General features: G+C 40.5%; 1 protein-coding gene across 5 annotated transcripts in view; it reads left to right on the top strand.

The window, feature by feature from the left end:
* STK4 (serine/threonine kinase 4) overlaps positions 1 to 22,497 on the top strand; it is a 91,439-nt gene that overhangs the window by 14,207 nt on the left and 54,735 nt on the right. For all 5 annotated transcript variants that reach the window (XM_007077811.3, XM_042980313.1, XM_042980315.1 and 2 more), the window contains 6 exons: positions 105 to 219; positions 6,270 to 6,434; positions 11,285 to 11,452; positions 12,801 to 12,938; positions 15,338 to 15,466; positions 16,340 to 16,526. In XM_007077811.3, coding sequence (XP_007077873.2) covers positions 105 to 219; positions 6,270 to 6,434; positions 11,285 to 11,452; positions 12,801 to 12,938; positions 15,338 to 15,466; positions 16,340 to 16,526 — 902 coding nt within the window. The remainder of the gene's footprint in view (positions 1 to 104; positions 220 to 6,269; positions 6,435 to 11,284; positions 11,453 to 12,800; positions 12,939 to 15,337; positions 15,467 to 16,339; positions 16,527 to 22,497) is intronic.

The following is a 22,497-nucleotide window of genomic DNA, read 5'->3' as shown; positions in this document are numbered from 1 at the left end:
TCTATTTTAACCTGAAATATGAATAATTGATCTTTGGAGCAGAGAAATTAATTTTCATGTATCGAAGGCTGTAACACTAATTCATATTGTTGCTCTCTCTTTAGCCCTCATGTAGTCAAATATTATGGCAGTTATTTTAAGAACACAGACTTGTGGATCGTTATGGAGTACTGTGGGGCTGGTTCTGTGTCTGATATCATTCGATTACGAAATAAAACGGTAAGTTTACCTTCTGGAACAATGCATCTGGGCTAGTTTCTGGCCTTGTATTCGTGGTAACTTTCCTACTGTTGTTTTAAGAGAGATGACTGTCAGATTGCCCCGTTTCCATCATTTGTTCCCTCTCTGCTTTCCGATGCCTCCTAAAAGTGGCAGTTTTGACATCAGCCCAGTCCACTGATATGTAGCATGACTTGCTTACTTCATCCTGGGAAGGAAAACAGTGCCAACAAATCTTGGTTAAGCAGTGGATTTTATTTTATTTTATTTACTTATTTATCTATTCTAAATAAAAAAAAATTATTTTAAATGTTTATTCATTCTTGAGAGAGAGAGAGAGAGAGAGAGAGAGAGAGCACAACAGAGTGTGAGCAGGGGAGGGGCAGAGAGAGAGAGGGAGACACAGAATCCGAAGCAGGCTTTAGGCTCTGAGCTGTCAGCACAGAGCTTGATGCAGGGCTTGAACCCATGAACTGTGAGATCATGACCTGAGCTGAAGTCGGATGCTTAAATGACTGAGCCACCCAGGTGCCCCTTTGAGAAAATGTTTTTTAGTGTTTTTTTATTTTTGAGAGAGAGAAAGAGAGAGAGAGAGAGAGAGAGACAGAGCTCAAGCGAGGGAAGCGAGCTCTGGCAGAGCTCAGAGAGAGAGGGAAACACAGAATCCGAAGCAGCTCCAGGCTCTGAGCTGTCAGTACAGAGCCCGACGTGGGGCTTGAGCTCATGAATGTTGAGATCTTGACTTGAGCTGAAGTTGGCCACCTAATCGTCTGAGCCACCCAGGTGCCCTTAATTTTTTTTTAACGTCTATTTACTTTTGAGAGAGAGAGAGAGAGACATAGCATGAGCTGGGGAGGGGCAGAGAGAGAGAGGGAGACACAGAATCTGAAGCAGGCTCTAGGCTCTGAACTGTCAGCACGGAGCCCAATGTGGGGCTCCAACACTTGCACCATGAAATCATGACCTGAGCCAAAGTCAGATGCTTAACTGACTGAGCCACGCAGGCACCCCAAGCAATGGATTTTAAACGTTTAAAATAGGATTTGGTTTTCTCCTCTTACCCAGCATGTTCACAAATTAACTTCTGTATCCTACTAAACAGAATAATCTCTGTGGAAGATATTCGCTCTTACTGTGATTGCTGGAATAAAAGCTAGGAGTCATGGGTTCTAATTCAGGTTCAGTTGCTCATTCAGTAAATGCTCTAAGCTCTAGGCATCCAGTAGTAAAGAACACAACGACCCTGCTCTTGTGCTGGTACATTTTTTTGTAGGGCAACAAAAAAGCCACGTGATGGTAACTAGAAAAGAAATCCCAGATAGTGATAATTTATTTGAAGGAGTGGAGTGGCGGAGGGTGCTTGGGGAGCTACTTGAGAGTGGACAGCTGAGAAAGGCCTCTTAGGGAGGTAGCGTTTAAAGTAAAACTTGAGGGTTGCCGGGGGGCTCAGTTGGTTGAGCATCTGACTCTTGATTTCGGCTCAGGCCATGATCCCTGGGTCATGGGGTCAAACCCTGTGTCCGGCTCTGTGCTGAATGTGGAGCCTGGTTAAGATTCTGTCTCTCTCCCTCTGCCCCTCTCCCCCATTAGCACTCTGTTTCTCTTTCTGTCTCAGAAAAAGAACATTCTAGGTAGGGGAATAAGCAATGCAAAGATCCTGAGGCTAGAACGGGTTTGGCACATAAAGAAGGCCACTGTGAGTGGAGGGAGAGGGGAGGGAGAACTGTAGGAGATGAGGTGAGACAGGTGAGCGGGCCTGGATTATGTTGGGATTGTCCACAACGATAATGAGTTTGACTTTTATTGGGGTACCATAGGAAACCATTGCCAGGTTCTAAGCAAGTGAGGAGCCATCTGATTTACATTTTAGAAGATAAACCGTGGTGGGGCGCCTGGGTGGCTCAGTCGGTTGAGCGCCGACTTCGGCTCAGGTCACGATCTCGCGGTCCGTGAGTTCGAGCCCCGCATCGTGCCCCTGTGCTGACAGCTCAGAGCCTGGAGCCTGTTTCAGATTCTGTGTCTCCCTCTCTCTGACCCTCCCCCATTCATGCTCTGTCTCTCTCTGTCTCAAACATAAATAAACGTTAAAAAAAAAAAAATTAAAAAAAAAAAGAAGATAAACCGTGGCTTCTGTGTGGACTGTGAATGGATAAAAGTAAAAGCAGGGGACATCTTAGCCTTTAGTGTTTTTGTTGTTGTTGTTTTGTTTTGTTTTAATAAGAGAAACAGGAATAATACCTATATTAAATATTTGCAGAATTGTGAAAATTAATTTAAATATATGAAAGTGCTTTGTAAATCGTGAGGTGCTGTATGTAAAGTAGGAATAGTTTATTTTTATTTTTAATTTTATTATTTTTAATTTATTTATTTTTACAGTTGACTTATTTTGAGAGAGAGAGAGAGAGTAAGCAGGGGAGCAACAGAGCGAGAGTGAGACAGAGAATCCCAAGCAGGCTCTGCACTGTCAGCATAGAGCCCGACACAGGGCTTGAACTCACAGACCAAAGGATTGTGATGTGAGCTAAAATCAAGAGTCTGCTGTTTAACCAACCAAGCCACCCAGGCGCCCCAAGATGGGAATATTTTAAGACTCAGTTGTATCCTCAAAAAATTAAAACTAAAATTACCCTAGAATTCAGTAATCACACTACTGGGTATTTACCCAAAGAATACAAAAACTAATTCAAAGGGACATATGCACCCCTGTGTTTATTGCGACATTATTTACAATAGTCCAATCATGGAAGCACCCCAAGTGTCCATCATAGATGAATGGATAAAGAAGATGTGTGTGTGTGTACACATACAAATATTATTTAGCTGTAAAAAAATGAAGTATTGCCATTTGCCACAACATGGATGGATCTAAAGTGTATAATGCTAAATGAAATAAGCCAGTTAGACAAATACCATATGATTTCACTCATATGTGGAATTTAAGAAACAAAGCAGATGAACAACAACAACAAAAACAAACCAAAAACAGACTCTGTTAAGAGAGAATAAATAGATGGTTACCAGAGGGGAGCCAGGTGGGGGGATGGGTAAAATAGGTGATGGGAATTAAGAGGACACTTAACCTTGATGAGCACAGAGTAATGTAGGGAACTGTCTAATCTATTGTACACCTGAAACTAATACAGCATTATGTTTACCCTGGAATTAAAATAATAATAATTAAAAAAATAAAAATAAAACTTCGTTGTAACTTTTGGATTATCTATACAAGTATATCCTTTTCTTAATTTATATTATTCAGAGTTACTGTGTTTTTCTGATCAAATAGCAAGTTCTTTAGGTAGGAATAATATCCAACAATATGGTAAAGAAGTCCCAAAGCTTGAATAATTTATTGAATTAAAAATTGGATTCCAAGCTTTCTTATATGCGGCATTAAGTTACTTTGTTTCAGGTATTTTGAAAAAATCCAAAACTAATTTGATGGTGAATTTGATGTTTTAATATTAATTTATTGTGTTTATGTAATTTTTGGCTATTAAGTGCTAATCTTTAATTATTGCATGTTATTTTGTAAAATGTTTTAACTCTGTCTTGTCCAGCATGATAGTCACTACCTACATGTGGTCACTGAGAATTTTAAATGTGGCTAGTCTGAATTGAGAAGTGTTGGAAGTATAAAATACCAGATTTGGAAGAATTATTACAAAAAGGAAGAATGTAAAAAAAATTTACATTGTTTATATATTGATTACATGTTGAAATGATAATATTTTGGATAAATATGGTTAAGTAAAATATATTATCACAGTTAATTTGGGGGTGCCTAGTTGGCCCAGTTGGAGTGAAGAGTGACTCTTCATCTTGGAGTCATGAGTTCAAGCCCGATGTTAGGTGTTAGAGATTACTAAAAAAACAAACTTAAAAAAATTAATTTTGCTTTTTTTTTTTTAAATGTGGCTATTAGAAAATTAAAATTTATATTTGTGGCTCACATTATATTGCTCCCTTACCTGATTAGCTCAATTCGTTAGGATAAGGGATCAGTAAATAGGTCACATGAACTTTGTTCTCTTCAGCTACAGGAGGTACCTAAACTCTAGTTTGCAGCCTTTACCAATAGTGTTTGCTTGGGCTGCAGTGAGAGAGCTCCGTCGCTTGTTAGCTCTGTGACCTTTGAAACAAATGACTTGTTTGTGCTTCAGCGTCTTTATCTATAAAATGGTGATGGTGATGATGATGATAGTACCTATTTTGTGTGATTCTTATAAGGATTTAATGAGATTACAAAAACAGTGCCTGCCATAGAGTAAATGCTTAATAATGGTTTAGCCTTTTTAAATTTTATTAGCAGTGTCTGGCTCTTTTTTTTTTTTTCAATGTTTATTTATTTTTGAGAAAGAGAGTGTGTGTGAGCGGGAGAGGGGCAGAGTGGGGACGGGAACAGAAGATCTGAAGCGGGCCCCATGCTGATAGTAGAGAACCAGACGTGGGGCTTGAACCCACGAACTGTGAGATCATGACCTGAACCGAAGTCGGAAACCTAACTCACTGAGCCACCCAGGTGCCCCAAGCAGCGTCTGGCTCTCAATTGATGCTTATTAACTATTTGTTGATTGATTGATAGCATAGTAGTTATTAAGCCATGTGCATTCTTCCATGCCTTATATCATTTGATTTTCCTGACATTCTTGAAGAAAGGTAATAGTCCTGTTTTATAGACTGAGAAACTGGGACCAAGGGAGGTTCCAGAACTTGCTTAAGTCACACAGCTAGAATGTAGAGCCATGGGGAAAAACTAGGTCTTCCTAATCCCCAGTCCCGTGTTTGTTGCACCACACAGCCTACTGTCTTGTGTGAGTTGTTAAAATGGAGACTGAGAGTTTGTTGATGGATTGCGTTTGTTTAGCACTGGATCTGCACAACATCAGCATGGGACTGGGCCGATCTTCTGTGTCGATCAGCATTCTTGCTTTCATTTATTCATCATCATTCAGCAAATACTTTTTCAGGACCTGCTATGTGTCACGTGCCTTTCTTGGTGCTAAGGTTATAATAGTAAACAATCAAAGACATTTTAAAATGGAGTTTACATTCCTAATAGGAAATACATCACATAGTAGGTATACAAATAACGTGTAATACGACAGTTGGGGATAATGCTGTATTTACCGGTAAGATAGGATAAAGGGGTAGAGAATGACCTAGGAATGGAGGGAGCTGGGGAAGGCCTTTCTGACTTCCTGGATGAAGAGCATGGTAGGTAGAGAGAACATCAGATGAATAGTCCCAGAAGTTGAAGTTTGCTTTGAGTGTCTGAAGAATAGCAAGGAAGGGTACGTGGCTGAAACAGAATGAGCAAGGTAGAAAGTAAGTAGAGGAGGAAGGTAGCTGGGAACCAGATCATGGAAGACTTTGGTGAGGACTGGCTTTAATTTTGAGTGACTTAGGAAGCCATTGGAGGGTTCTGAACAGATCTGGCTTGCATTTTAAAAGGTTCATTATGGCACGCTGCCATGTGGAAAATATGTTGTTGAGGGTCAAGGGCGGAAGCACTGAGACCAGTTAGGACCAGCAATGAGACCATTGAGGAAATTATTAGAATAATTCAGGCAGGACTTGCGGTTGACTTGGACCAGGGTGATGACAAGAGGATATGTTTGGATATATTTTGAAGATAGGAGGGAGCTAGGGACGACCTCAAGGTTTTTGTCCAGAGCAATTGAAACTGTCTTTTACTGAGAGAAGACTAGGAGGAATAGAGCAGGTTGGGTGGGTGGTATGGAGAGGCCTGGCGGGCGGTAGGAATAAATAAAGAATTTGATTTTGACTGTTATGTTTATGAGGCTTGTTCGGTATTCAGTTGGAGATGCTGTGTAGGCAGATATGTGAATCTGATGTCTGGGGAGAGATGGGACAGGAAATACCACTTTAGAAGTGGTTAGTGGAGAGATGGTACAAGCTGTCCAATGTTGTGACAGGTTGAGTAAGATCTTATATTCTAGGATGGGAGCTTCGATCTAATTTTTCCCCTTGATGTAAACTGATGGCATTTTAACCTTTCATTCTTTTTTTTTCCCCCTCCCCAGTTAACAGAAGATGAAATAGCTACAATATTACAGTCAACACTAAAGGGACTGGAATACCTTCATTTTATGAGAAAAATACACCGAGATATCAAGGCAGGAAATATTTTGCTGAATACAGAAGGACATGCAAAACTTGCAGATTTTGGGGTAGCGGGTCAACTTACAGTAAGTAGAAATGTTACTTGTCTTGGTAACTTTCAGCTCTGTCCTGAGAAGGAATTCCTGTTATTTAGGTATTTAAAAAAATTTTTTTTTAAATGTTTATTTATTTTGAGAGAGAGAGAGTGCGAGTGGGGGAGGAGCAGAGAGAGAGGGAGACAGAGTCCAAAGCAGGCTCCGGGTTCTGAGCTGTCAGCACAGAGCCTGACGCGGGGCTCAAACTCACGAGCTGTGAGATCATGACCTGAGCCAAAGTTGGATACTCAACTGGCTGAGCCACCCAGGCACCCCTAGGTATTTTTTAAATACAATACTTAATTTCATTGTATTCATAAAAAGTTTATAAAAGTTGCCAATAAAATTACAAAAGAGCTAGTAGGTGACTTCAGATCCTTTCCTGGCGTTCAGGTCTTGGATTTTAACTTTGATAAAAATAAAAGCTAAAACAAGAAATGGTAAGAGTAGAAGTTTGAATTCTGTTCATCATCATATTTATAAAAGGAAGAAAAATTCAATCCAAACTGCTTTCCTTGAATAAGACATAGCATCATGTCAACCAGGAAGCATTTGGCAATTATTTTACTGAAAACAGTCTTCGTTTGGTTCCAGGTTACAGCCTTTTGATTCTCCTCCTACGTCACCGGTGCATGGCGATGAAAAAACCATGGTTTCAAAACAGGAAATGTAGAATTACCTGATTTTGAAAAATACCTAAGTGTATATGAAGTATATATAGAAAAACAGAAACAGTTCTGGACAGATATGTACTAAATTGGCAGCAACAACATTATACATCAAACAATTTTCTTGGGCGGCAGAAAAAATATTTTTTGCTTGTTTGTTTAGAGTTGGTATTAGGTAGAGTTTTCTGTTTTTTTTGTCTTGTTTTGTTTTTTGTTTTTAAATCTGCCTGGATTATGTTAGGGAGTTTAATAGGTATTGCAATGGCACAGAAATTGCTTTGATGTTTGAAAAGCAAAATCAGAAACTTATTCCATATTGTGATTTCTGGGTCTTTCAAAAGATTTTGTTGTTAACACATAAAGTCCTTCTAGGGGCGCCTGGGTGGCTCAGTCAGTTAAGCGTCCGACTTCGGCTCAGGTCACAATCTCACGTTCTGTGAGTTCGAGCCCCGCGTCGGGCTCTGGGCTGATGGCTCAGATCCTGGAGCCTGCTTCCGGTTCTGTGTCTCCCTCTCTCTCTGCCCCTCCCCCGTTCATGCTCTGTCTCTCTCTGTCTCGAAATAAATAAATGTTAAAAAAAAAAAAAATTAAAAAAAAAATAAAGTCCTTCTAGGGAACAATTTATTCTTCCAACTGTAGTATATAAATGTGTCCATTTTTGGGGCTCCTGGCTGGCTCGGTCTGTAGAGCATGCAACTCCTTTTTTTTTTTTCATGTTTATTTATTTTTGAGAGAGAGAGAGACAGAGTACCAGCAGGGGAGGGGCAGAGAGAAAGGGAGACACAGAATCCAAAGCAGGCTCCAGGCTCTGAGCTGTCAGCACAGAACCATGAGATTACGACCTGAGCTGAAGTCGGGCGCCCCTAGAGCATGCAACTCTTAATCTTAGGGTCGTGAGTTCAAGCCCCACATTAGGCATGGAGCCTACTTAAAACAAACAAACAAACAAACAAACAAATAAATAAATATAGTTAATTAAAAAATGAATGAATTAAAAAATGTCCATTTTCCTTCATATTTGCCAATACTGAATGAGAAATAAATTGTATCTTTTTAATCATTTTTGAAACTATTTTTACATTTGACAATTGGCCATTTACAGTTCTTTTGTAAGTTAACTCTTCATCTTAATTGTTGGTGGGGGGCCCCGGTGGCTCAGTTGGTCAAGCATCTGACTTGAGTTTAGTTCAGGTCATGATCTCATAGTTCATGGGATCAAGTCCTGTGTTGGGCTGTGCACTGATGGTGTGGAGCCTGATTGGGGTCTTTCTCTCCTTCTCTCTTGGCCTCTCCCCTGCTGTGCTCTCTCTCAAAATAAATAAATAAACATGAAAAAAAAAATCCATTTGCTAGGGGTACCTGGGTGACCTCGTTGGTTGGGCATCTGACTCTTAATTTCAGCTCAGGTCTTTTTTTAAAATTTATTTAAAATAATTTTTTAAGCTTATTTATTTATTTTGAGAGAGAGAGAAAGAGAGAGGCAGAGAGGGAGAGAGAGAGAATCCCAAGTAGGCTCTGCACTGTCAGCACAGGGCTGGATGCGGGGCTCAATCTTGTAGTCGGACACTTAACTGATGAGCGACCCAGACTCCATGCTGAGAGCCTGTTTGGGATTCTCTCCCGCTCTCTCTCTGTCCCTCTCCAGTTCATGCTGTCTCTCAAAATAAACAAACTTTAAAACAAAAAACGATAAACCAAAACTAAAAAAAAAAAAATTTGTTAAAATTGTGAATCCTTTGTCATATATGTTGAAACATGTTTTGTAGTTTGCTAGTTGCCTTTTTACTTTGATTATGGTTTTTCTTTAAGCACCGAAGTTTCCAAACTTTATATAGGGAAATCCACCTCCCTTTTATGTTATGCTTTCTGCCTTTGATGCCATCCTTTAAGAGTCCTTTTCTGCTTCAACATTCTAGAACTGTCCATCTATACTTTCTTTTAGTACTTTCTTTAGTACCGAGCCAGACCGATTTTGGTTTTTGTATTTAAATTTTCAACATGTTTGAACTTCCTTTGGTGAAAAGTATAAGTTAGGAAATTAAGTGTAGAGCGTTAGAAATGACTAGCCAGACTCCCACTGCTTTTTTTAGTCCTTTGGTTGGTAGTTTGGAATGACATTTTAATCATATCTCAAGCTTTATGTATATGCGTGTATGTGTGCCTGTGTGTACACACACATAAATACACATACGTTGCCATAGTCTGTTTCTGGATTTGATACTTTCCCTTGTTATGCTACTGCATTAATGTAACTTTGTAATACAGATCAAGCTGGGTTAGTATCCACTCATTACTCTTAGTTTTTAAAAAATTTCTAGATATCCAAATACTTATTTCTAAATAATGAGTATTTCAAGGATATAATCCTTGAAAACAACTTTGACTACCACCATTTGAAAACTGCAAATTTAGGTTTCAAACCAAAGGAAATGACTAAGCAATAAGTTAGTTCCTGTGCTAGTTTTTTGCATAGGACTCACAAAGTGTGATCGATTTAAAAATATTGCTGTCATTTGCTCCTCACTGGCATAGCCTAAGTGAGGTCACAGGCATTTCAGAAGGAACATGAGTATGAGTGATGGTGATGGGAAGTCCTGACGCACATTTAGTTCTGTTCAAAATCCTTCTCTTCCTAAAATGCAGGATCCCAAAAAGGTTCTCTTTCATTAAGGCCAGGCCATTCTGGGGAAGTATGAAAGTAGTTACTTGCCCATGTGTGCTACATTCATATATTTTTCTTTAAGCCCCAAACTGAGACTTTTTCTATGTGTACATTATATTTTATAGAATATATGTACATGGAAAGAAAAATTACATATGTACGTAAACAACACACGATTTTTCTTTCATTTCTTGATTGTACACGGACTGCACGCTCATGTAAACCATCAGAGTGTTACAGAAGTAGATGGGATGGAAAGTAAGCGTTCTTCGTCCTTCCTTCATGATTCCACCTTCTAGATGTAACTGTTGCTAATAGTTTGGTGTGTGTTGAGATTTTTCTTTTGCTATCCATACAGCAATAGTATTTATTATTGTTTGCTGTTTTATTGTTGTGATCATTAGTTTTCTTTTACAAAAACAAAGCTATATTACATATAATTTTGCAATCTAAATTTCTAGCTTTACAATGTATTTTCTATACCAGGAAATATATGTGTCTCCTTTTTAATAAATTGTATGGATATTTATTATTTTTAATTAGGTGGTCTTTTGAGTTGTTTCCATTTTCTCCACCCCCCCCATTACAAATATTTCTCCAACATTTGTGCATGTATCTTAGGGTACCTACACATAGGATACATTTTTAGAAAAAGATTGGGCTCAAAGGATATGGACATTTAGCTTTATAAATATTGCTAAATTGCTTACACAACATTATACCAATTTATACCCTGGTAACACTGTATTTCAGTGTCTGTTGTTTTTCTATGCTGTTTCAGCACTGGTTATTATTTCTTTAAATGTTTGTCAACCTTATTTTAGTACTTGATTGTTTTTTTTGTGTGTTTTTGTTTGTGTGTGTGTGTGTGTGTGTGTGTGTGTGTGTGTGTGTGTGTGTTTTAAAGTTTATTTATTTAGAGAGAAAGCAAGCACGTGTGCAAGGTGAGGAGGGGCAGAGAGAAAGGGAGAGAAAGAATCCTAAACAGGCTCTGCGCGGTCAGCACAGAGGCTGACGTGGGGCTCGATCTCATGAACTGTGAGATCATGACTTGAGCCAATATCAAGAGTCAGCGCTTAACCAACTGGGCCAGGTTGGTTACCTGTGTGTATGTTTAAAAATTTTTTTTTAGCGTTTATTTTTTGAGAGTGTGTGAACAGGGGAGGGGCACAGAGAGAGGGAGACACAGAATCCAAAGCAGGCTCCAGGCTCTGAGCTGTCAGCACAGAGCCTGATGCAGGGCTCGAATTCACGAACCGCAGATCATGACCTGAGCCGAGGTCAGTTGCTTAACCAACTAAGCCACCCAGGCGCCCCTGTGTGTGTGTTTTAATAATTGAGAATCTTTTATGTTTCCAACTCATTTGAATTTCTTTCGTGACTTGCCCAATCATGCCTTGAGTATGGTTTTTATATGTATTCCAAGTATAAGACATTTCTTGTTGGAAAAGTCTCTTTTTCTCTCAGTAGTTTTAATGCTTAGTGTTGATCTCTATTCTTTTCTGTTTTAGGATACGATGGCTAAACGAAATACAGTGATAGGAACACCATTTTGGATGGCTCCAGAGGTGATTCAAGAAATTGGATACAACTGTGTGGCAGACATCTGGTCATTGGGAATAACAGCTATAGAAATGGCTGAGGGAAAGCCCCCATATGCTGACATCCATCCAATGAGGGTAAGGAAATGGACAAAACCAGTAGGGTGGTTAGCTACTGGTCATTAGAAAGTTAAATGGCTTACTTGATTAGGTACCAAACAATAAATGAATTAATTGTCTATAATTGATAAGTGGCAGTCTAGACTCCACTAATCAGTTCAAGTGTGATCCACCCCCTCCATACCAGAGGTTGTGTATTGATAGCTGTCTGGCAGGACATAGGTCACAAATGCAATGTATATTTTTTAAAAGTTTAGTTGCTCACATTTTAACATAACATTAACTGGAACTGAGTGGTGGTCCCCTCATTTATACAGGGCATGGGCTTTCTACTTTATCAGTCTCCATGATTCCCTAGTCACCAAGTATCCTTTGTCCCTTATCACAGTGTTTTCTCTGTTTTTCTCATAGTAATATTAAGAGGAAAGCAAACTATTTTTTTGATGTCATGTCCCTAGCACCCAGCCTGATTGATTTGTTGTCTTTTTCCTGCCTGAGCCTCAGAGATATTTACATGTGTAAGTTGTGGTTTGGAGATCCCCAGACTCTCCTCATCAGAGGCACTGTCCTTTGCAGCTTCCATGGGCTTCTAGAGTAGTAAGGGCCCATCGGTGCAGTCTTCACTGAAACTATCAGTGTGACACCCTCAGGGGTTTGCAGGGTATTCCCAGCCAGGCCCCTCATCACAGCACTGTTAAGAGGCCTTGATCATGCCTGGGGCGCCTGGGTGGCTCAGTGGGTTAAGTGTCCGACTTCAGCTCAGGTCGTGACCTCACAGTTGGTGAGTTCGAGCCCCACGTCGGGCTCTGTGCTGACAGCTGGGAGCCTGGAGCCTGCTTCAGATTCTGTGTCTCCCCCTCTCTGCCCTTCTCCCACTTGTGCTCTGTCTCTCTCTCTCTCTCAAAATAAACATTTAAAAACTTAAAAAAAAAAAAAAAAGGCCTTGATCCTGCCTTCCTCAGGGATTCAATAGTCCTCTCACCATACGTCCCAACTCAGCTCTCCCTCTTCTTAGTACTTCTATTAAAAGACTTAACAGTTTGTAAAATGTAAAAATGCTCTCAGGTCTTGCCTTTTTATTTTGAAAGGCAGTATACAGTGGTTAACAAAACTCCAAAAAAGCTTGCTGGATATTGGAGGTTGAGGAGACAGGAATACACATGAAAGAGGGAGAGGGAGAGAGAGCTATATTAACTTCTCTAATTGTCATACTTCCTACTTTGAGACACTTAGACTTCAGCTGGGATTTGGTTGGGCTTATCAATGGAGAAGAGGAAAATGTTTCAAACTTTAAATGTATCTCTAGTCATATTTTAATTAGTACATCACTTTTATTTTACCAAAAACAATTTTTTTTTTAACCTAGGCAATCTTCATGATTCCCACCAACCCCCCTCCTACATTTCGAAAGCCAGAACTGTGGTCCGATAACTTCATGGATTTCGTGAAGCAGTGTCTTGTAAAGAGCCCTGAGCAGAGAGCCACAGCCACTCAACTCCTACAGGTATGATCCTCCCTGAGATGCTGCCTCCCTCTGTTCCACTCTCCTGCTGGCCAAAAGCTGCTGCTAACCCACCTGCGTGGAGATGGTAAAGAAGTAGAAGACATTCCCTGCCTTCTAAGGAGCTTTGACTCTAACTGGGTAGAAAAGAATGTTAAATCATGGAACAAGATGATAATACCAGAAAATGGTGGGCTCTGTGGGGTCAGAGATGGGAACTGAGAGTGAGCACTGCCATTGTGCTGAGTGCTTTGCATATGTTGTGCCATTTAATCATCACACATCCCCTGTGAGGGGAAGGTATTATTTCGGTTTTCTGGGGAAAGAATGGAAGCTTAGAGAGATTAGCTTATTTAGAGGCACTCAGCTGGGGAACAGCAGAGCTGAGGCTAGAATCTGGGCCTTCGTAGTTCCAAAGCACAAGTGCCTGCAAGTCTACCCAGTTCTGCCAAGGACCTGAGATTAATGGTAGGTCCTCTTGTAGCCCATGACAGGAGGAGGTGATTTTGGGCTGGAGGTACCGGAACTGCTTCCCTGGAGCAGGTCGCCTCGGTGCGTGGGCCTTGCAGGACGAGTGGGGTTTGCAGGCAGTCTGCTCGGTGCTGAGGAGGTTGAATTCGGGTGTCAGACTGTCCAGGTTTGAATCCTGGCTCCCTGTTTACTAGCTTTATGACCATGGGCAAGTGACGTGCCCTCTCTGTTGCTTTAGTTTTCTTATCTGTGAGTGGAGACTAATACCTGCCTCCTATGTTGTGAAGATTAAGTGATATGTGTAACTTTGAACGAAGTTTCACATGTGTTAAAGGTAGAATGACGTGGAGGTGACAAATGTCTGTGGTTATTATTGGGCTGGGCCAGTGGTTTTCAGCCGTGGCAGACCCAGTGCCCCCTCTTTATAACGCATATGTGTATTTTTAGTACTCTCACTACTCTTCTGGAATGAAATTTGTAGATAATAAAATCTGTCTATTCCCATAATTTAAAAAGGATTAGTATAAGGTGTATGATATAATGGAGAGATACAAAGATAATAATTCATAAAATGTGTGGCAGTATAAAAAGAGGCTCCAGTTTGACTCAACTTGCAGACCCAATGCAGCAGTTGAATACCTGTATCTAGCACCATAAATGAGCTTAGGTTTAAGAATGGTAACCGTTCCGTTCAGGCACTCCAGGAAAATGAATGGGTGGACACTACCATAAAAGTGATGTTAAATAATAACAGACCAGGCTTATTTGTATATGCTAAGAGGAGGGAAATGATCTTATAGATATTCCCAGTGGAGAGAACAAGGAAATATGATATTCTTGCAAATCAGCTGGGCCTTAGTTCTAAGCATTGGCAAGTTCTTTCCTGCCGGGATGGGGTACTGATGAAGTTTTATGGAAAAGAAATCTCTTTTGCAACCCGTCACAGGCTGAGATGCACTTACAGAGTTCTTACAAAGACCATAGAGACCGTCTCCTCTGATGGGTGCTGGGGAATAGAGAATGGGTTATAAAGAGAAAGATGGGGACAGTGTCACAATGAGTTGGGGAGACAACAGGCAACCCCCCAAAGAGAATTTCCACATGTAACTTTCATAGCCTCATTTCCTAATGTTCTGTAAACACAAATAACAAAAAAGGTAGTATAAATACTAAAAAATTTAAGCAGCTTGTATAAATGAAATTCCACAATATCCCTGGGTTTCAGGTGTCTGTGCTGATTGGTATTTGGGCCTACATCTGTTCCATATTTGTGACCTGTTTTAGTGTTTTTCTGCAGTAACCACACTTTTGCCCTAAAATCCCTTTTTACCTAAATATGTAGTTGGAAATACTATATAGTGCATTGTGTAGAGAGAATAAGCAGGATGAGTAAATTATCCAGTGATATTTAAACATGTCTTTATGACATTTAAGCCCCCTCCAACATCATCTCTGGACTTTTTTGCTTATCTCTTGAGAAAAATTTGTCAGTATTATTTACTAAAGTGCATATATACTCTAAGACGTTTGAAAGACGTGCAGAATGTGCCACAGTTTGTTGCTGTGCAGGACTGTTCCCCGCTTTGAAGGATTGCTGGTGTCCCTCCTTCCCCTCATGTGCCATTGGTGTTCAAACACCAACTACAAGCTCCCGACACGTTTATAAAACTTCCTCTAGGGGGCAGTACCACCCCGCTGAGAATATCTAGGTTTGGCAGAGAGAGAGGAGACTTTGTAGCCAGGCTGAAAAAGACAGCAAAGCCTGAAACCCTGGTCACAGTTATAAAGTGAGTGTGATTTCACGGCTGTTCTGTTACCATAAAGAGAAAGATTAGATTCATCGATTCAGCAAATGTGATCGAGTGCCTACGGGGTGCCAGGCACCGTTGGGGCACGGGTGCCGTATAAACTGTCTCCTTTTGTGCTTTCAGCACCCGTTTGTCAAGAGTGCCAAAGGAGTGTCGATACTTCGGGACTTAATTAACGAGGCCATGGATGTGAAGCTGAAACGCCAGGAAGCCCAGCAGCGGGAGGTGGACCAGGACGATGAGGACAATTCAGTGAGTGGCAGGCATGCTGTGGGCCTCGGGCATTAATGCGTGTTATTTCCAGATTGCCGGGTCCAGTGGGACGAGTAGGAGATACCAGATCAGCCTGGAGCTGGAGACGCCGCTTGGCTCATTGTGCCCTGGCCTGACCCTGCGAAGGACTTGCTCTGTCTGTGCTTGTTCTTCTCACGGTGCTTCCTAAGACATTTTCAAATTTTACTCTTTTGCCCCCACAGCATTTACTGAATTTGACTTTTTATTCGGGAAAGGGAATGCTTAGGTCGGAGACTTGGTCTTTTGTACCCTTTTGGAGAATCAAAAATCTATACTAAATATGCAGATTTTATCCTCAGAGACTCCCTCCCAAGCCTGAGATTCCAAGGGTGTGCACCTCAGCTCCTTAGGTTACGATGTAAAACCCTTAAGAAGGAGGGAGGAAGGGTTGAGGGAAGAGGGTCCTCCTTTTTTTTTAAATTTTAAAAAATTTTTTAAATATTTATGTTTGAGAAAGAGAAGCAGAGACAGAGTGTGAGTCGGGGGAGGGGCAGAGAGACAGAGAATCCCAAGCAGGCTCCAGGCTCTGAGCTGTCAGCACAAAGCCCCGCGTGGGGCTCGAACTCATGAACTATGAGGTCATGACCTGAGCCGAAGCCGGATGCTTAGCCAACTGAGCCACCTAGGCGCCCCATGAGGGCCCTCCTGGTTCGATATGCTGTCTCGCATGGCTGACTTTGTTTCTCTTTGGTCTCTGCTGTACAGGGTGTGGGTCTAGAACCCCAGTCGGCATCAAATCCAGAAATGCTTGCGTTGAGATGAGTAATAGTAATTCGAAGGATTCAGTCTTTTGATCCAGTTAGCCCAATTTGAGGTTTTGTCCTCCTCCAGGAAGAGGATGAGATGGACTCTGGCACCATGGTTCGAGCAGCAGGTGATGAGATGGGCACCGTCCGGGTGGCCAGCACAGTGACCGATGGAGCCAGCACTATGATCGAGCATGGGGACACATTGCCGTCACAGCTGGGCACCATGGTGATCAACGCAGAGGATGAGGAAGAGGAAGGGACTATGAAAAGTAAGGCTCTGGTTAAATATACTCCTTTCTTGGACGTACCCTACACATTCCAGAGAAAATGGGCTCTCCTGGTCCACATGGGCTCAGCTCGAGTCACTTTCTGGTGGTGCGGGGGTGGGGGAAGGGGAAGGGGACAACTGGCCTGCGGTGTCAGAGGCAAGAAAACGTCAGCAACGAGGAAGGACTTTCTTTCAAACCTGAATGGCCCTTTTCTCATCGAATGTTGTCATTTTCTCCTTTTTCCTTGATCCGTGGAGGCAAGCACACATATTGTTTTGATGCATAATCAAAGTGTAATGAGATTCTGAGCTATTTAACATAGCTTCAGTGTATTTTCTGTTTTCTGTGCATTTAACCCAGGTTTACCGATACTCAGTCAATACTCAGTCAGGATGACTGTACAACTGTGAAAGTCCTGTCAAATTCCTTCTAGTTGAAACCCACCTCTGCTTCACTTCTTATCCTGCTCATACTTTTTTGCCTGTGACTGAGGCCCAACACACATTTTCTGCTCTCATCTCGGAGTGCTGTCCTCTCCCCTCCTCACTTGTTTCCCTTCCCTTACTCTGTGCATCACAGACCAGCTCACAGAGGAAAGGAATTTGCGAGTACAAACAGTACTAATTGAATTCTGTATGCACTTTTTAGCCTGCACTTTGCACAGGTTTATTTATTTGTTTTCTAATTAGTTAATTTTTTAAAGGTTTTATTTTATTTATTTATTTTTAAAAATATATTTGTTTATTTTTGAGAGAGAGAGAGAGAGAGAGAGAGAGAGAGCACAAGGAGGGAAGGGGCCGAGAGTGAGGGAGACACAGAATCCGACGCAGGCACCACGCTCTGAGCTGTCAGCACAGAGCCCGACGCGGCTCAAACTCACAACCCGTGACATCGTGATCTGAGCTGGAGTTGGTTGCCCACTGACTGAGCCACCCAGGCACCCCTAAAGATTTTATTCTTAAAAATCTCTACATCCAGTGTGGCACTCGAACTCACAACGCTGAGATCAAGAGTCGGATGCTCCACTGACTGAGCCAGTCAGGCACCCCATGAACTTTGCATAGGTTTAAAGCATTAAGGCTTTATAATCTTTTCATCATCTTTTCTCCCCTCTTTCCTTTTTAAAGTTTAAAGGTCCTTCCTTTAAACCAGGGAGCAGCAAACTATGGTCCATGGGCCAAATCCGGTCTACCACCTGGTTTTGGCAATAAAGTTTTATTGGAACATGGCCATGTCCATTCATTTACATATTGTCTGTGACTGCTTTGCACTATAGAGGCGGAGTGAGCAGTTGTGACAGAGGCCATCTGGCCCCCAAAGCCTGAAATGTTTGCTCTGGTTCTTTACAGACAGCAAAAGTTCCCTAACTCCTGCTCTAGACCCTCTGCTTCATGATTAATTCATTCAGTGAATTTTTCTTCCGTGCTGGATCCCAGGTCCTTTGCTGGGTGCTGAGGACACAGCAGGAAATGAAGAAACAGTCCTTGCCCCAAAGGAAATCATGGTTTAGTGTGGGAGATGGACCATGAATTGCAATTCAGTGTATGAAATAATTTCTAAAGTAGAGGTAACCCAGGGGCTTGTCGAAACAGAGTGGAGGAGTATTTTATTTAATCTGGGCTGTGAAAAGGGTGGGTGGAGGTGTTCCAGCAGAGGGAGCAGCGTACACAGAGGCCCTGAGGTGAGAGAGGGGTAGGTCAGTGCAGGGGAGCTGCGGCTGGTTGGCTGGTTCATCGGGACTGGAGCCAGCAGTTCTGGGGCCGTGGGTCCCAGGCAGCCCCCTCTGCTTTCAGTGTGTCAGGTCTGTGTATTTATAATCCAGCCTTTGTTTATGAAGGGAAAGGTTTTCTTTTTTCTGTTTTGGGGCCGAGGCTTATTATCTGTGTTTGGATTCTGCTCAGAAGTATACAGGTGGTGAAAAGTAGTAATATTGTTGATGGATGTGTTAATTGGTATAACTTTCCTGGAATGTAGTGTGCATCAAGGGTTTAAAAAGTTCAAACCTTTAACTCAGCACATTCCACTTCTAGGAATCAGGTCCAAGAAAATAATCGAAGATGTAGACAAATTATATGCAAGAGTTTTCCCAAACATGTTACTTAGAATTGTAAAACAAAAAATCTGGATTAAATGTTTAGCAGCAGATTATTGGTCAAATAAATTATGATACATCTGTAAGAGGGACTACTATACCATATAAAAACAATAAAAATCCTGTGTTTGAGGAATACTTAGTGAGCTAAGGAAATACTTATGATATGTTGTTAAGTGAAAAAGAGAAGGAGGGGTGCCTGGATGTCTCAGTCCGTTAAGCGACCAACTCTTGATTTCAGTTCAGGTCATGATGATCTCATAGTTTTGTGAGCTCGAGCCCCACGTTGGGCTCTGCACTGACAGCGTGGAGCCTGCTTGGGATTCTCTTTCTCCCTCTCTCTCTGCCCCTCCATGGCTCTCTCTCTCACAATAAATAAATAAACTTAAAAAAAATCTTTTTAAAAAGAAGGAAGCAAAATTATAACATGACTCCAGGTTTACAAAGTAAAAAGATAACATACATTAATGTGTATATAGAAAAAAGACTGAGAAAACAAAAGGCTGGAGGTAAATAAATCAGATATTAAAAGTGGTTATTATTGGTAAGAGGATTATATCTGTTTTAAATTTTATTTATTTTCCAAATTATTTTCTAAAGTTACTATCGTAAAGAAATCCCACCAGAAATACTGATGGGATAGTGTGTCTGGTAAATTAGGGTTTTGTCTCTGGATTGTCTTAAGAATTCTTTTTTTTTTTTTTTCCCTCTTACTTCTTATGGCCTTCAAAAGGGTTGTTTACAATAGTTTATAAAAACATTGTCGGCCTGCTAGTCCCTTTTAATTCTGATTTCATTTAGTGTTCTTAGGTATGTTTTATCCCTTAAACTCCATATTGGAGTATCCTATCCTAGATACATATCTTAGATATGTGTTTGGTGTTACATAAATTATCATGTGAATGTTATATACTACATTTAGTTTTTCTTTCTAAATTTTTAAGTAGCCAGTGTGATTTGTTGGGTTTGTTTTGTAGCTGCTGACCTCTAGATCTTTCCATGGATTGTGAGTGTTTCTACTTGTTTTAAGGGCTTTAATTATACAGATGGTTATAATCACTGTGTAGTAAACTTGGCTGGCCCATTAACATGTGCTGTGCATGCACATGTTATGGAAAATCTGCCTCTTTTTTTATTTAAAGAATTAATTTTATTCCAAATGTAATTTTCCAAATGTATTTTAAGTGCTAATTAATTCAGTGGGTTGTTTGTTCAGTTTCTGAGCTTGGATAGTTTAGTGTGTCTAATCAGAAACATGCATCTTATATTAGAGTCATGATGAAAAACTGTTTAAAAGCCTCGGCGGTCATAGCCAAGTGACATTAAATAAACTCAGTTCATCAATCATCTACTTCAGGTCTTATAATTCAGTTTTGGGGCCACGAGTTTGACAGATTTGCCACTTACTTTGAAATCTTTACCACTTATGTTTCTAGGAGTTACTTAAACTTTTCATTATGGGAAATTAAAACATAATTGCACAGAATACTATCATGACCCCAGTGGACTTGTCATACGGTTACAAAAATGATTGGCTCACTGCCCGTCATATTTCAGCCCCTCAAAATGAACTGAATTAATTTAAAGCAGATCTAAGACATCATACCATTTCTTCAGAATTAGTTTTAAACATCTAAAGGAGACTATCTGACCAAGCTTGGCTCAGAAGCTGTCTGTGTTGTTTTGGAGAAGTCACATTCCTTGTATGGGCCTCTGTACCGTAATGGGTAAAACTCAAGAATTATAAGCTTATTACTGTCCTTGTCTCTTACAGCTCAAATAGTCCAAGCATTTATAAAACTTTTACAATTCAGGACTAATACAGAACTGAAGTTGCTAGAAGTTAAAATCCGTTTTCACAAATAGGCTTTCATTTACTGCTTTCTTTGAACTTCTGTGAAAAGTTTAATCCTTAAAAATTAAAATTATAATTGTTACCCTCAATAAACCTAACAAAAAATGACGTATCTCCATAGTGGTTTGCATTAGTTTCATAGAATCTAATTTTAGTTTCTAATTTTAAAGAAATTGTAACAAGAAAATTAGAAGACTTGCACACAGTTTGTGTAGGACATCTAGGTCAGAAACTTTTCTGAATTTTTTGACACACTTTTTGACAATTAGACCGTATTTTACAGATTTTTTAAAAAGTTTATTCCTTGTCTTAGAAAAGTTAGATATTTCATTTGCTTCTGTTCTCCATTACCATATTAAAAATTATTATACCAACAGTATTATGGCAATATTAACACAGTGTTTTAAAATGACGTATTTTGAGAGAGAGAGAGAGAGAGAGAGAGAGCAGCATCCATAAGCACGGGAGGAGGTAGAGAGAGAGAGGGAGAGAGAGAATCCCAATCAGGCTCCACACTGTCAGCACAGAGCCTGCCTCGGGGCTTGATCCCAAGAACTGTGAGATCATGACCTGAGCCAAAACCAAGAGTCAGTCGCCTAACCAGCTAAGCCACCCGAGCGCCCCTTAATGCACTGTTAAAAAAGAAAGTAGTTCACCCTTTCACTCAACCAAAGAATGCCTGTTTTTGACTGTGTGCCAGTATGGTTCCTATACAGTAATAATTTGCCTAGGTTTTTTTTTTTTTTTTTAATTTTTTTGAGAGAGAGAGAGACAGAGACAGAGTGTGAGTGGGGGAGGGGCAGAGAGAGAGGGAGACACAGAATCCGAAGCAGGCTCCAGGCTGTGAGCTGTCAGCACAGAGCCCGATGCAGGGCTCAAACTCGTGAACTGTGAGATCATGACCTGAGCTGAAGTAGGATGCTTAGCCAACTGAGCCACCCAGGCGCCCTGATATTCTTTTGTTACGGTTATTTATTTTGAGAGAGAGAGAGAGCGTGCATGCCTGCCTGAGAGCAGGAGAGGGACATAGGGAGAGAGAGAATACCAAGCAGGCTCTATGTTGTCAGTGTTGAGCCCTTCTTGGAGCTTGAACTCCAGAACCCCAAAACCGTGAGAACATGACTTGAGCTGAAATCAAGAATTGGACACTTAACTGACTAAGCCACCCAGGCGCCCCTAATTTGCTTAGATACTGTTTTCTGATTATTTTCCACTTAGTAAGTGTATGCATATTCCATGTTGCTGCATAGCCCTTTATTATATTTATCACACTTACCAGTGTATTTTAATCATTTACCTGGTGCTGGACATTTTGGTTGTTCCTAATTTTTCACCATTATGAATAACTCTGCAGGGAACATCTTATGTATAAATGTGCCTCCTTTTTAGTATTTCCTAGGAGTTTTCAGAAGTATTTGAATTATTTCATGTATATTTGTCATATTGTGACACTGGTATATTGTCCTCCAAATGTTGTACCACTTTACATCCCACGAGAATAATAGCAGCTGTCAGGACCCTTGGTTTCTTCACTTATATTCATTTCTCCTTTTTATTTCCCTACTTCCCATGTTTTAAGTCTCTGTGCTACTTTCTGAGTGTTTTCTCTAAATTTATCTTCTTTCATTCTTTTTTTAGCCATATGTAATCAACTGTTTGACCCAGACATTGAATTTATTTCTGTGACTACTTTTTTTGCTTCCTAAAAGTTTTAGTTAGTTATCTTTAAATCTGTTTTTTTTTTTTTTTTGTGATATCCAGTCTTGTCTTAGCAAATGTTCTTCCTTTATCTGTTTGAATATTGTAAGTGTCATTATTTTAAGGTTTTTTTCTAGATCAGTCTATTATCTTGAACTCCTTGGGTCTGATTTGTTTTTTTGGTTTTTTTTTTTTGTTTTAATGTTTGTTTATTTTTGAGAGAGAGAGCGCGTGTTCATGCAAACAGAGGAGGGGCAGAGAGAGAGCGAGGCACAGAATCAGAAGCAGGCTCCAGGCTCTGAGCTGTCAGCACAGAGCTGGACGCA

Source organism: Panthera tigris, chromosome A3 (genome assembly GCF_018350195.1).
Source record: "Panthera tigris isolate Pti1 chromosome A3, P.tigris_Pti1_mat1.1, whole genome shotgun sequence".
Taxonomy (NCBI): domain Eukaryota; kingdom Metazoa; phylum Chordata; class Mammalia; order Carnivora; family Felidae; genus Panthera; species Panthera tigris.
Note: the sequence above shows the minus strand (reverse complement) of the source record. Positions and strands in the feature narration are given on the sequence as shown.